Source organism: Crinia signifera, chromosome 2 (assembly GCF_055691185.1).
Source record: "Crinia signifera chromosome 2, ASM5569118v1, whole genome shotgun sequence".
NCBI classification, from domain to species: Eukaryota; Metazoa; Chordata; class Amphibia; order Anura; family Myobatrachidae; genus Crinia; species Crinia signifera.
In genome coordinates, this window is record NC_139218.1 from 345,276,620 (window position 1) to 345,292,508 (window position 15,889).

Sequence of the window (15,889 nt, forward strand, 5' to 3'; positions counted from 1 at the left end):
GGTTTAACAGCCCAGGATGGGAATATGCTCCATTGTATCTGTGTAGCCACACCTGTAATTGTGGTGCTTTCCTCCACCCTAATGAGATATATACCTGCAGTAAAGCCATGCATTGTCATTCTATAGGCAGGGCAGCCAAAGACAGAAGAGAGCCGGGTATATGGGTGCTTAATATAGGCTTAGGAAACCATGCTGAGAAACCTTTGCTCAGGGAAATTCATACGAGCTGTCATAGCAGAATACATAGGCACACTTCTATTTGTATTCTTTGGAGTTGGTAGTGCTTTATCATGGCCCTCATCTCTTCCAAGTGTCCTGCAGATCGCCATTGCCTTCGGTCTAGCTATAGCGACCGTGATCCAGATAGTAGGTCACGTTAGTGGGGCTCACCTCAATCCTGCAGTGACTCTGGCATTCCTGGTGGGGTCTCAGATCTCCTTCCTGAAGTGTATCTTCTACATGGTGGCTCAGATGTTGGGAGCAATGAGTGGAGCAGGGATACTCTATGAATTGACCCCATATGAGGTGCGAGGAACCTTTGCAGTCAACTCGGTGAGTGGATCAATGGGAATCTGGGGCTTTGATTGCAAATTAACTATATCGGATTATGAAATGCAAATAAATCTGAAGGGTTTAAAGCAGTATATATATATATATATATATATATATATATATATAATTGGTGCTTAGGATAATAATGCATTTATTTTTTTCATTTTTTAGCATTGTGTCGACATAATGGCCATGTTGACCTAATAACTGTCAATCTAAGTTCTGTCGACCCTATGACCCAAATCGATTCAGCGATAGAGACTAATGGGGTAAATTTACTAAGATGGTTGTTCTATTGAAGATGGGATGTTGCCAATATCAACCAATCAGATTTAACTTTTTATTTATTTAGCACCTTCTATAAGATAATAGAATATGATTGGTTGCCATGGGCAACATCCCATTTTCAATAAAACCCCCATCTTAGTATATTTACCTACTGTAGAATGCCTTTGCACCTGTGATCCTGTATGCAGTTGATGGACGAAAAAATGCAAATGATGTAACCTCCTGAAAATGTATTGAGACGCCCCTCGATGGCTTTGCAGATCCAAGCAACTGCCTACAGATTTGCATCTTTCATTAATCGGTCATCTGCAGAACATTATGGTCATGTTAAATTGCCATGGGAACAGGGATGCTGGTGCCATGTTCTGTGGGCATGTATATATCCCTTTGAAGCATTGGGCAGTCATGCCGGGAACTCACCAATGCCTGCATCATGACTTAGGGGGTGTGCACACATTGTGATTGCCTTGCTATTCGATCGTGATCAAATCACGTGGCAAGCAAGACGCATTTAATCTTGACTATATAGTACAGATCGGGTGTGGTATGGGATTCCGACAGTCGGGATCCCGACAGTCATTAGCCCCACAGGTGCAGCTGCCCAAAAAGGGGGTGGAACTAAGGAGTTGAGGGGCCTTTGGTAAATGGTGCGGAGCATAGTGCAGGTCTCTCCTAGCGACTGGACAGCCCCGTTCCCTCCCTCTTCCCTGCAATGAAGAGATACTGTGGGTACCGGCAAAGCAGACCAGTGGCGATCTCTTGCTCCCCCCAAACTGCCCCGCTTGCAGGACATTACCACCCATGGGAGGGACAGCGGGACAGTCTCCAAATAGCTGGACTGTTCCGCTGTAATGAGGACAGTTGGGAGGTATGCAATAAGCTGTTACCTCTGTTTAGTTTACAGACAGTTCTAAAAACTGGTGGACTGGCAAATGTTCTTATGCCAAAAATTGCAGTACGCAGAGATGAGTTTTTGATTCATTTAGAAACAATTTAAAAAATACATAATCAAATGGGTTTTTCTTCTGGGTTACGCGTGTAACCGTTTTTTCATTAATGCCCCTTAGTGTTCCATCTGCTTGTTTTTGAGAAAAAGGATCACAGGTTGTTTCTGTGCAGTAAAGCAAGTACATAATTTATAGCACAGTAACCGCACTCACTAACTACTGTATATCCATTTAGAACTCCTCGTTGAATCAGTTAGTTAATTAATGGAAAACAATTATGTTTATAAATAATCAATAAAAGTAAAACATAAAGGGTTATTCAGTGTGCACAGATGTAATGATGTACACAAACATTGGTTAGATGACACCAAAATAGCAGCACCCCTAGTGGAAAATATAATTCCAAGGGTGACATTTAATGGGATGAGATTTTTAGTCACTTTCCAAAATCGCACATTATCGCACTTTTTAAAATTGCATTTTATTTCTGAAATATATATACCGTATATACTCGAGTATAAGTCGACCCGAACATAAGCCGAGGCACCTAATTTTACAACAAAAAAACTGGGAAAACGTATTGACTCAAGTGGGACCCTCACTCGAGTATAAGCCGAGGGGGGCTTTTTCAGCATGAAAAATGTTCTGAAAAAGTAGGCTTATACTCGAGTATATATATAATGAGATGCAAATTCACTACAAAAAAGTGCGATACAGGGCGATAATGGGTGATTTTTAGTCATGAAAATGGGCGAATTTGAGGACATGTGCGATTTTTGTGTAAAAAAATGCAGGGGACAAAAAGCGTAGGGGTCCCCCATATTTCTGAAACCAGCGCCAGACTCTTAGACTGGTCCTGGTTTCAAAAATCTGGGGGACAAAAAAATCTGGTGGTCCCCTGTATTTTTAAACCAGCACTGGGCTCCAACAGCCCGTGGTGTCATGCCACAGCCGGGAGACACTTTTTACATGAGGTCCCCTGGCCATACCATGAGCACCGTGGCTGGTCAGCCTAGGGTGGGGTAACTGGGGGAGTGGGGACTCCACCAATAAAGGGTTCCCCCCCCAGGCTTCACCCGTCCAGGGCTGAAGCCTGGGGCTGTGTCCAGCCTTCCGTGGGCTGTGGACGCCGGCCTGATAGGGTTAAATCATTCATACACAACATTGCTTTATACAGGTGAACTTCAAATGCCAGCAGGCCTCCCCCGCATGCTAGGACTTGGTGAACCGCAAGTCCCAGCATGCGAGGCATTAATGGGCTTGATGGGACTTGTAGTCCACCTGGAAAAAGAATGTCAAAATAAAACACACACACAGAAAAGTACAACTTTATTACACACAAACACACCTCAATTTTACACCAACATACTTGCAGAACCAGGGTCCAGTGCTGCCTCTCTCTTCCACAACCAGCTCACCCCGCACTGACAGCGGGGTGAGCGTCTTCCTCCGTCGCTGCTAACAGCTTCTATAGCGCTGTCCTAGCGCTATAGAGGCTGTTAGTGTGGTTCTCTCTATGGAGACGTATAGCTCAGCCCTGATTGTATGAAAGCGTCTCCATGGAGACGCATAGAGCCTAACCTTTATGTCGACGTTATGCATGTCAACCTTTTGTCAACTGAATGCTGGTTAGGTGGGTTAGATAACATAAGAATGTCAAGTGTTTGGTGATCAGTAGTCATGTGCGGTATGACCTGTCAAACAACAGAGTTTAACTACAGTATAAGAAAAATACCAAAAATATCAAAAGTATATTTAAGGCTCTTGTGTTTTATTTACATGTTACTAGCCCTAGTGTAGGACATTATTACAGCATGACATGTCCGATGTCACACTGCTCCACGCTGCTGTGCTATACTGCTCTGCATTTGTTTTTGAGTCAATGTAATATAACGTTGCTTCTGTATTTTCAGCTGAATAATAACACCAGTGCCGGACAGGCTGTGACAGTGGAGCTGCTCACTACCATGCAACTTGTCTTATGCGTTTTTGCCACAACAGACAGCAGAAGGACAGACAATATCGGATCCCCAGCATTATCAATTGGTTTCTCAGTTGCTTTAGGACATCTCCTTGGGGTATGTAATTAAACGACAAATCACAATAGCATAGATGCTTAATCATAGTTGCATACCCTCCTGCATTCTGCAGGAGACTCTCTGAAATAGAAGCAATCTCCCGCTCTCCCTCATTAGTCTAGCAATCTTCCTCATTTCACCTAGCCCACATTACAGTGTTACATTTTGGGGGAAAAAGGAATGAGAGATAGATACATTTAAATTGAATCATCAGCACCATTCCCCAGCACTTTAGCAGTTAGTCTCTTACTAACTGCTTTGGGGCTCATCTACATTTGTATATAAGTAATTTTAAAAGATTCCTCTCAGATGTAGCAGTACACACCCACACAGTGGCGTAAGTTCATACCAGGCGCCTGGAGGCGACAAAGATTTTAGTGCCCCCCCCCACACACACACACACACACACACACCCAACTACACATACATAGCATAGCATAGCATTGGTTACCCCCCCCCCCCCCATACACTACAGTTAGTATTGATGGCTCCCAGATCCTACAGACAGCACCTGTGACCCCCAGACAACACGGATAGCATGACAGTCACACACATGCATGCATACTAGGGTTACCACCTTTGTGTTCAGAGATTCCCGGACAGTTGCCCGCCCCTTGACACACCCACAGTCCACCCATTGACCCACCCCCAGCTCCGCCCCTTGACCCATCTTTTTTTTATCCTTCACTTCAATTCTGTTCTTGATTTTGCAAACCGTGATGCCCATTAAGTGTTACACCATACACCGCAATGTCAATTACACGTTATGCCAGGACTCAACAAATTTCTTGTAAGGTAGAGAGAATGTGCACAAAAAATGTCACCGTAATGCCGATTACACGTCACACACCCATTACATAGTATACCACATGCCATAATGTCCATTACACGTTATGTCACACACCATGATGTCCATTGAAGGTTATGCCATGTGCATAAAAAACTAGCAGGATTTCATCTCTGGACAACGCTGCGCACGTGCATTGCAGACCAGATGCATGCACAGTGTAATGATAATCGGCCACTGTGCGAATTTGTACAACAGCAATCAGGTCTAAATTAGGCCCAATTGTCATGATGATGCAGACTGTGTAAAGCACTAAGTAGGTAATGATGGATACATTAATCAGGGTTGATGATAGGTGTTACCTGTATTGTATCCTAAAAAAGCAAACCTAACGTACATTGTAATAGCAGCTGTCTGGGAGGCAGGTGGAATACAGCATCTGTATAATCGGTGCAAAACATGGAGCACTCCTGCTGTGCAGCTCTGACATGTCACTGATTACAGACCAGATTTCCGCTCATGTACTAGGTGCACAAATAATAAGACAACATAACGCTGACCAACACCAGCCTCTTAGCCGACCCCTATCTCTCCCCCCACATCCGCAAAACCTCTGACCTCCCCAGTCTCTCAGGACGTTACACCGCATGTACAGCAGAAAGTAGCATCACCGCTAGGAACCAAATTGCAAATCCGCAAGGACAGTAATAGGAACGGACCACTTCCGATTCAATACTTCAAGGGATGGAAGTATGCGTTGCCTTGGAAACTGGTACACTTAGGAAGGGTAGACATAATGTATTATACTATATGGAAGTTAAGTGGAAAACCTACAATTAAGAAATCCCATTGCTAAATTTTCTGTCTCTTTCTCGTCAGCGGCGCGCACAGGGACGGTGCTAGGGTGTTCGGCGCCCTCCCATATTAAATAAAGGGAAAGCACACACAAATAAAGGGTGTGGTATCATAAGTAAGGGACAATAGTACCACCAGTTCAAATAAACATAGAAACATAGAATTTGACGGCAGATAAGAACCATTTGAGCCATCTAGTCTGCCACTTTTTTTTACCCTTCAGGTAATCTCCATTACACCATACAGTAGCACAATCTTATTCACATTACACCACACATGGTCATCCTTATACACAAAGCCCACAGCAGTGCCTCTTATACATAATACCCACAGAAGTATTGCCCCTTTAACATAATGCCCACAGTGGTGCCATTTAAAACACCCATGGTAGCATTGCCTCTTATATATAAATCCCATAGCAGTATTACTTAAAAACACAATGCCAACAATAGTAGTGCCCCTTATACATAACGCTCACAGTAGTGTCCATTGATTAAACATAAAATCCAAAGTAGTGATGCATCTTATAATAGGAAATAGTAATAGGAAAGTGGAGGCATGAGAAGGGGAAATGTGAGAGGAATAGTGAGTTGTCAGGGGTACAAGGGAAAAGTGGGTGCAGAGGGAAAATGGTTGAATATGTATAGAGTATAGAAATGATAGATGGGGTACAAGGAAAAATGATTGGAGGGAAAAGGTGGAACAAGGGGAGCCTGATGCTGGGCAGAGAGAGGGTAGGACAGCTATATGCTGGCCAGGGAAAGGAACAACCATATACTGGGCTGTGAGAGGGTGACAGCCATAGGCTTGTGCAGATCATTTTATTAGGGTGTGCCCAACCAGCATAGAGGGGTAGGGAGGGCATAGAGAGGTATGGAGGGCATAGCGAGGTGCAGGGTGGGAGGGAGAGGCATAATGAGATGCAGGATGCTAGGTAGGGCATAGTGAGATGCAGGGTGTTAGGGTGGGCATAGAGAGACTCGGCACTAGGCAGGGCATAGAGAAATGCAGGGCGCTAAGGAGGGCATAGTAAGATGTAGAGGGCATAGAGATGCAGAGCTCTAATGAGGGCATAGTAAGATGCAGGGCGCTAGGGACGGCATAGAGCAATGTAGAAAGGGATTAGAACAATGCAGGACGGTATGTAGGGCATAATGAAATACAGGGCACTAGGGAGGACATAGAAAAGTTCTGTGAGAGCCTGCCTGCCCTGCCTTATACACTGCCATACAGCAGGTGTTCCAGTCCCCACCCCTGGGGTGAGGCTGGTCCTCACACAACCTCACTGCCCCAGTCGTGCAACTCATTTATCCAGGCAAGTCATGAAATGTGGATTGTACAAAATAGCGAAACAGATCAACAGGTGAGGCAAGAAAATTAAAAAAATAAAAATGGTTTATTAGTTTATCATCGGTGTGTTGCCAATAATAATTACTGACAACATGATGATAAATTAATAAACCATTTACATTTTTTTCACTCTCTCTCGTCTCACCTGTTGCACCATTTAATGCAAGCCACATTTCATTTACTACTAAGGGTCAATCAGTGAGAGACACCCCAAACTAAAGGCAGCATGGTCAAATTCATCCATATCCCTTTTTTATTGTGGGTAAAGAGGCCTCCACTTTTTTGCCTCTGCTGCTGCCGCCTCCTTGTCCTCTGCCTTCATGGCCACTGCACACTGCTAGGCAGTAGCCACCATTAAAACACTACCTATGACTCGTGGTGGCCAGCACTTAAGTAACACATAATGTGCTGCTACATTGTCCACACAAGCTCTGTCCCCGCACATGATGTGAGTGACAGTGGCGGCTGGTGCATTAGGGTGTACCTGTTGACACCTGGCACACCCAGTGTGCATGCCTATGGGGACAGATGTTGGGAGAGAGGGGGGATAGATGTGGGGAAAGGGAGATAGCTGTTGGGCAGAGGACACAGATGGTGGGGAGACAGGGATAGATGTTGGGCAAAGAGGAATGGGGGGGGGGGGCGAGGTGATGGACACCAAAGGGGGGGGGGGGCAGATGATGGGCAGAGTGGGGGGACAGATGATGGGCAGAGAGAGGGGGACAGATGATGAGCAGGGAGGGGGTTAAGATGCTGGGCAGAGAGAGGGGGAGAGGTGCTGGGCAGAGAGAAGGGGAGCAATGGTGGGCAGTGAGAGGGGGGGGCAGATGCTGGGCAGGGAGAGGAAGGCAGATACTGGACAGAGAGGGGGTAGCACAGATGAGGGTCAGCTGGATGGGGCAGATATTGTGCAGGGAGGGAGTGGGACAGATGATAGGCACTGACAGAGACAGAGAAAGAGAGAGAAGCTGCAGGGAGAGGCAGGAGCCAGAGACAGAGAACTGTATACTTACTCACAGAGAACGCCATGCTATGAAATCCTCTGTTATTTTTGTGATCAAAGGAGAGTGTTATAGTTTCCTCCAATCGGTGCTCTTCTAATCAGCATGTGCCGAGCTCCTCCAATCACAGCTCGGCACATGCTGTCCTGAACCCTGATGCTGAGAGCATGGGGGAGGGGCTCCGCACCGCAGTGAAGGAGGAGAGGGAGAGAGACTTCCCCTGCTGCTGCTGCTGCTCTCTACTTCTGCCGCAGCCACAAGTTCAACATCTAATGTAAGTCCCTCCTCCCTGCTGCCGGCGCCGGCTGCTGTCTGTCTAATACACTGACAGAAGCAGCATGTTACACAAGCACCGCCTCTCCCTCCGAGTCCTGGCAGCAGCGCAAGGTGTGCAGCGCATCTCCTCCTGTCATCCGTTCCCGGACATTGTATAGTCCGGGAACACCACCCGTACGGACTCCGGACACCGGGCTTGATTACCGGACTGTCCGGAGTAATCCCGGACGGGTGGTAACCCTAATGCATACATACATACATACATACATACACCTATGCATACATTAACTCACATATATACATAGTCAAACACATGTATGCATACATATACAGTCACACCCATGCACACATTTATACAGTATAATAGTTACACACACACACACACACACAGATATATACATAGATACAGTTACACTCACCATGCTGCCGAAGAGCCTGCCGTTTAGCCCCGCCCCCTTTTCGGACTCCTTCTTTGGAGCCTGCTACTGGCTGTTTCATGAAACTTTTGGGAGGCTGGGGAAGGGGCTGAGCTGAGATTACCAGCTCCAGCTCCTTCCTGATCTGGCTGCTGCAGAAACTAAAAGTAAACTGAGCCTCTGGCAGCAAGGGCTGCTAGGAGCTGTACGAGTTTACTTTTAGTTTCATCTCCTGCAGTGTAGTGTGTCACCGTGACCCGGCTGCTGCTGCTTCAGCTTTGTAAGTGGACTTTGGAGAATACTTGTCCTGACTTCTAATAGTTGTGGGCAGCGCTGGCTCCTTCTCTGCTTTGACAACTGCAGCAGCGGGTGGTTACCGCTCACTGCAGAAGTCAGTCTATAGGCTCCTGGTGTCGGCTCCTCTGTGCCCCCCCTAGTGGCTAACGCCCGGCGGCCAATGTCTCCATTGCCTCCGGGAGTTACGCCACTGCACCCACGCTTCTAGGGGCCACGTTCACAATCTCTTTTCACAATCTCTCCATATATGGAACTAGACACGCCCTTTGGGTGGAGCATGACACGCCCCCTCAATGGAGCGCTTTGCAAAATTCTATTACCAACTATAATCTCCCTGAAACTAAGTTTTAAAAGTAGGAAAGTATGTGCTTAATTAAACATAAATAAATGGACAACTTTGTAGATATAGGGCCTGATGGGGGTTTTGAACTTATTCGCACCCTAAATCGCAGGTGTAAGAGGGGTTCACTGAAAATCCGCAATTGTGGCTACATGCAAAGTTGCAGACATGGCAAGATGTGTGTAAGTCGGCATTATTTGTCAGGGATGCCATCAGGGGGACAGAAAGTACCAGTATATACACGCTGGTGTCACAGCTGAGACCTGCTTCTTATTACTAAGCAGATATCGGAGTTTGGGGCTGGCATCATCTGCAGGAGCAGGCCCCTCTGCCAGTCTTTAATCATCAGATCCAGGTTTAGATGGTACCTTTGGGTCGGAGGTTGCTTGTCCCCATCCCTACTCTTGTACAGTCTGGAGGAGTCAGGGATAGCACTCCAGGTGAGCGCTCAGTTTGAGACCTCGTTCATGCGCACTGTGGTGGGTGCACATGAACAGTTGTGCGAATATCACCCATTAGCGGAACTTAATGAATTAGCTCCCATGTACATAGTGTAAGCTTAATTGTGTCAATCTCTTCCATTTGTTTAGATATACTTCACTGGCTGTTCAATGAATCCCGCAAGATCCCTTGGTCCTGCTGTGATTATGGGAAACTACAAATATCAGTGGGTAAGAACATATAATGTTTGTTATTATGATGTTTATTTGGGATGCAGTCAGTCAAAATACCATTGGCAGACAGTCAAAATACAGAGAGGCTCAAAATGCTGACATTCATTATGACAACACGGTCAAAATGCCGACATTTAAAATGCCAACATGTCAAAAAGTCAACATGAGTTTTTCATGATTTTTTTTCTTTGAAACTGACTTGTTCTTACTTCACAATCCAAGTGGGCATAGATCATGCATGTCCAAACTATGGCCCTCCAGCTGTTGTGAAACTACAAGTTCCATCATACCTTGCCACAGTTTTGCTATTAGGGACTGCTAAAACTATGGCAATGCATGCTGGGATGTGTAGTTTCTCAACAGCTGGAGGCCCAGAGTTTGGACATGCCTGGCATAGATTCTAATAGTGTGCCAAAAGCATTGCGAGTACTTATACGGTGTCCATGTCGACATATATCGACATAGACACGCAAAAACATATGTCCATTTTTTGACATGACTGTGTCAGCATTTTGACCATGTTGGCATAATGATTGTCGGCCTATTGAACATTTCGGTATTTTGACTGTCTGCCAACGCTTGTCGGTATTTTGCTTCAGCTGTGGAGGAAAATGCCCTCTGGCGTTACAACATAAAAGCCTAGAGCACTCAGACTTTACGGTGCATGGCACAGCAGACGTTTTTATGTTGATTGATCTGTGCATCAATTTCAGTTTTATTTAGACTCCAATTGCACAATTATGTGTTAGAGTATCTTAATAAATACATATGGGTATATTCAATTAGTGTCAGATCCATTCCGACATTCATTTGGCGGAATTGAACTGACACTACCTATTCAAATCAGCGCCGGGACCGGGTGAGCAATGGGGTGAGGCGGTGGTTCCAGGTGAGCGACAGCGTGAGGCAACCGGGAGGTGGCGGGTTGTGTGAGCACAGCGAGAGTCTGACAGAGAGTCGACAGGAGGACGGTGCCGGGTGAGCTGCTGCTGCTCACTCAGCACATCCTCCCTGCCTCAATCCAACATTTTTTCAAGTTGGATTGAAATTGCCGAAAATGGAGCCCAAATCTTTCGGATTTGGCCTCGTTTCCATCAACAACAGGTGGATCCATGGCTATTCCCCCAATCCACCTGGTTTTCGAATGCTCCGACCTGTCAGAAGAAAAGCAGACTTTATTGAATAGGCCGGAACCCATTCCAACCTATTCAAGTCGGAAACTGTCCTCTTTCCAACAAGACGGCAGTTCCGACAGGAATTTAATATACCCCATAGTAGGAAACAGCTGTAAAAAAAAAAAAAAACACCGGTTTACTTTCACATTCTAAACTGTCCAGCACAAATTATATACACTGTCTGTATAGTGCTTTAATTATTCAAAATGATGACCATATTTCCATGTTTATCCACAGATCTTTTGGGTAGGTCCCATGGCGGGTGCAATCTTTGGTTCCTTAATCTACAATTACATACTGTTCACACCTGCGGGCAGTCCTTTACAAAGACTTTCTATCCTGCAAGGTAGCTATGACCCTGAGCACGAATGTGAGAGAGAGGAGCACCGCAAACACTCTGTGGAACTTAATTCACTTCACAGCTATTCAAAGGAGAAACTGTGAGAGCACAACAAGAACACAGTGTAAAAAACTGGACTAACAAAGCATTATGTGCACTTGTTGCTTGCACAGAGTTACTGCCATGTAGTGGGGTGAACCAATATTTGTGACAAGTTAGTCTACTACTAGGAGCGAGTGATAACCCTAGCCCCGTGCCTCACGCCTAAGATATCTTACTCATTCATAGTAGATTGAAAAAGGTGCATGCCCACAAATTTTGTTTCAGAACACAAACCTCCACCTGCAAAGTGGAGAAGCCACCACCTGCCTCAGAAGCCTCCACCTGCAAAGTGCAACGAGTACATTTCCATCAAGGAAACCGATGGAACTGCCCCACCTAGAGTCTTGGCGTTCCTGATGGTGGGCAAAGTTGACAGCTTTACTTGAAACACAGAGATGAATGATATTATTAAAAAGGTTTACCCAAGGGGACAGGAGAAAAAATATATACTGTATATACTGCATATGTATAAATGAATGGATGTTGGTATATGTATGTTCCTGTATATATTGATGTATTGTAAATACTGTGATGGTAATTTTTTAAACTGATGTATTTTACTGTTTTTTTATAATTGTACTTATGTATTACCAGCTATATAATATCACACATTATGGCATAATGCTTGCTCATAAAACCTAAACAGACTCCACATATGAAGGTGATATTTTATAACTGGTGAAATGGATTTATTTTATTGATACGTTTTATCCCAGGTAAACTTATGCATTTGTTTGAATATGTAAATATAAAAATATTGACATGGGCACAAGTAGGGGGAAATTTACAAAGATGGGAGTTCTGTTTCAGATGGGATGTTGCTATGGGCAACCAATCAGATTATGGGGGAGATTCTCTAAGAATCTCCGCCCCCCTTTGCCGCCCATTGCATATTTAATTATCGCATATGCTGTAACATATGCGATAATTAAGGCAAAGGACAGCTCTTGCGTTAAGAGCTGTCCTTTGCGGTGAGAGTCGCCGGGTCCCAGCAGGTCCCCAGCAGGTCCCAGCAGCTCCCCCCTCCCTCCCACACCCAGCGCTGCTGCTGCTGCGCCAGGCTCTCCTCCTCCCTGCACCCGGAAGAGGATCAGTGCAGGGAGGAGGTCACAGGTCCGGGCAGCACTGCGCTGTGCTGCCCGGACACAGGTGAGGGGGGAGGGGGCGATGCGGGGCGGCGGAGGGTTGCGATAGAAGCCCATTGGCTTCTATGGGGCATCGCCAGATTTTTCTGGCGATGCCCCCCGCCGCGGTAACCCGGCGGGGGATGCTTACAGCATCCCAAAATGCGGTAAAAACCCCGATAACAGGGTTTTTACCGCATTTTTAGCTTAGAGAATCTCCCCCTATATCTATAATCTTCTAGAAAGGACTAAATAAATAAGTAGATTCTGATTGGTTACCCATAGCAACATCCCATCTAAAATAGAACTCCCATCTTAGTAAATTTACCCTATAGACTTTTGCTCTTAACCACTTGCCTGGCATGGCTGCATCGTTTACAACCACACCAGGCAGTGCGTTATCTGATCTGGTCATAAATGATGGGAGCAGTCAGATACAGTACACAGTACGGGTGCCTGCAGACAGAGAATCTCAGAGGGACCTCCTGGACCTTCTGCTTCCCGGCGGCTTTCAGCAAGGTCTACCTTTTGATCATGTCGATCACATGGGTTCGACCTATTAACTGTCTGCCTCTTATGTCACATTTACAACTGGCTTTTTGATTCTTTTATGATATTATGCATGTACGAAACATTTTTGTATATGTAATTTATTTTAACAATAAAATATTCTGAATCTACTACTTTATTCTGTGTGCTATATCTAGATTATATCTAGATTTTCCAGCATTTTTATATAGCATCCCTATGAAATTGCAGCAGCTGAGTACTAGAATTAATCCCATTATTTGCTTTATGCTGTGCACACATGGTGTAATTCAGGGTCACTTTCTATTCGATTTGGACTATATCGTCCAATTCCAATAGAAAGTTAGTCTGACTCGCACATGTATAGCCACATTCGATGCTGATGAGTCGATCTCGATGCGCGTCCCCGCTAGATTGGGATCGAATGGGCAAATAGATTGTGAAGGCAAGACTATATAGTACAAATCTGTACAATATAGTCAAAATCAAATGTGTTTTGCTTGTGCGATTCGATATTTTACACATAGCATAACATGTATGTTACTATGTGCTATGCACCTTCCTATCACTGTGTGGTCTGCGCTAAAGCATTGAAACTGCAATGCAGCTGGAGTCCATGTCAGTGTAAATGAATACACAGGGCGTGTTCCCTTCACCGGCGCTCAATAGTGAATACTGTACATTCCTTATATGGATAAAACGCCTCCTCTTCTCCGCCTCATATACTATCAATGGCTCACAAAAGATGAAGGTGTCTATCGTGTCTACCTCCACACAAGAAAAGGATCTCTTTACCAAAAACCAGAGAGGGGGGGAATACCATACGTCCCTTATAAGGGGGTGGTGTCTCCTATTCTCCGCCTCTTTGGTTAAACACTTCTTCATGTGATACCGGGTCCTGATCTCACACAATGTATCCGTATGTATGGACTGGAAAAGACAATAGATTGATAAGAGCGTAATACAGTTTTAATGAAATCACACTAGGATTTACTGGAGGTGGTGGAGAAGTCAGATGAAAAGGTTCTCAATAAACGCTTATGAATGAAGGCAGTCCTGGCAACTGGAATCAGGTAAGCGGAAATCGGTACTCCTCTCCTCCAACTGGGTCTGGTCTGATAGTACTGACTCCGATGCGTTTCAAGGAGGTTTGTGAATTGGAGGTGATCAGGTACACTCTTTTATATGGCCATTAGCCAATCATGTCCTTTTTTATTGGGTGCAAAAACCCGGGGAGGATGTGTGTCTCCGTGTACTTGCCACTTGCTTCCGTTCGCCATGTGCTTCCGTTCTCAGGCATACAGACACCAATTTAGTTGACGCTGAGGTCTCCTACTTCTTTGTGCCCCACTTCCAGTCAGATGACACAGCATTATGTCAAAAAATAAAGGGGTGCTTCCCTTTGCTAAAAAAAAAAAGCGGTGTGCCCTGTGCTGTAAAGGAGTGCTGCTGTCCTGTGCTGTTAGGGGTGCCACTGTCCTGTGCTATTAGGGGTACTGCTATTCTGTCCTATTAGGGGTGCTACATATAAGTTCAGCAGGGCTGCCCTGAGCTGCCATATAAGTGCAGTGGTGGTGTGTGTTGATACAGAAATGGAGGAGGAGGACACACAATTCAAAGATCAGGAACCACTTCCTAGTGCTGAAGCTGCTGCCATTATACAATTTCATCAACGTTGTCTGCGATTCAATTCCATCAAGGCTGGTGCCCAATGTCATAGAGGGCATGTAAAATCCAAGAAGCTACAATTAATAACCAAAATAAAATGTAAACTATCTGATGAGAAACATAAAATTGGCAACATTTGCTAAATAAAGGTAGCAAAAGCACAGGAAACAACTGTGCATTCTACAGAGATATCACAAATCCCATGTGATGTCTAATCCTCACCTTCCCAACACTGGATGGGAAGAGGAGGTTCCTTCCACTATTTGCACCACCAGTCCAGTTGCTAATATTGACATTGAGGATGTCACTGTAGAAGTACACCAGGATGAGGATATTGGTTTATTGGTTTAGCTGGCATTGAGGACAAAGTTGACAAGGAGCATTCTGATGGTGTTTGTTTAAATAAGGCTCAGGTGAAGACAGTTGTTGGGCATGGGATGAAATTGCCCATTGTCATGCCTGGGCAGAGGACCAAAAAAAATCGACCTCTTCGGTACCGACTTATTTCTACCAAAAATGGATAACAACTGTCTCGCCACATGTAGTCTTTGTAAAAGCATAATAGGTATGGGTAAGGATGCTAACAACCTAGGAACATCCGCCCTTATACGTTTCCTGCAGCAAATTCATCATAAGTCTTTGTCAAGTTCAGAAACTTTGGCTACAGGTAGGATTCATCTGGGGTGCACCTTCGGAGAAGGGTTACTACTGTTTGGGATAATGTGCTATAAGGGGCATTACTGTTTGGCATATTGTGAATATGTACTACTGTGTGGTGTAATAATCATAATGGGCAGGTTTCTATGGCATTATTTCAATAGGGGGTCTTGCCCCAGGTGATGAAAATCCTAGTTTCCTGGTTATTTACATCACTAAAGACAAGCAGGGATTAAATCGTGGAGAATGGTAAAATTGCCATTGCTACTGTATTTAAATACTGTGTTTCATGATTCACCCCTCCACGGGCTGGCCAAATTTAATCCTGCTCCTGTAAATTTTGGCAGATGTCGGGTGTATTCGCCAAGCAGCCCAGCACTTCATTGAATTCCCGCTTTACTAATGTAGCAACATTGTTTCACCAAAGTAAAACT

General features: G+C 45.0%; 1 protein-coding gene across 2 annotated transcripts; it reads left to right on the forward strand.

Annotated features, from left to right (window-relative positions):
* Positions 1 to 189: 189 nt before the first annotated feature.
* Positions 190 to 12,666, forward strand: LOC146059174 (aquaporin-2-like). 2 transcript variants are annotated; one of them, XM_083171296.1, is made up of 5 exons: positions 190 to 552; positions 3,701 to 3,865; positions 9,778 to 9,858; positions 11,274 to 11,451; positions 11,547 to 12,666. In XM_083171296.1, the coding sequence occupies exons 1-5, from the start codon at positions 190 to 192 to the stop codon at positions 11,585 to 11,587; spliced, it is 828 nt and encodes a 275-aa protein (XP_083027422.1). In that variant the 3' UTR covers positions 11,588 to 12,666. The 2 variants fall into 2 exon arrangements, with proteins under 2 accessions (XP_083027422.1, XP_083027421.1); XM_083171295.1 differs by having other exon boundaries at positions 11,274 to 12,666.
* The last annotated feature ends 3,223 nt before the right edge of the window (positions 12,667 to 15,889 follow it).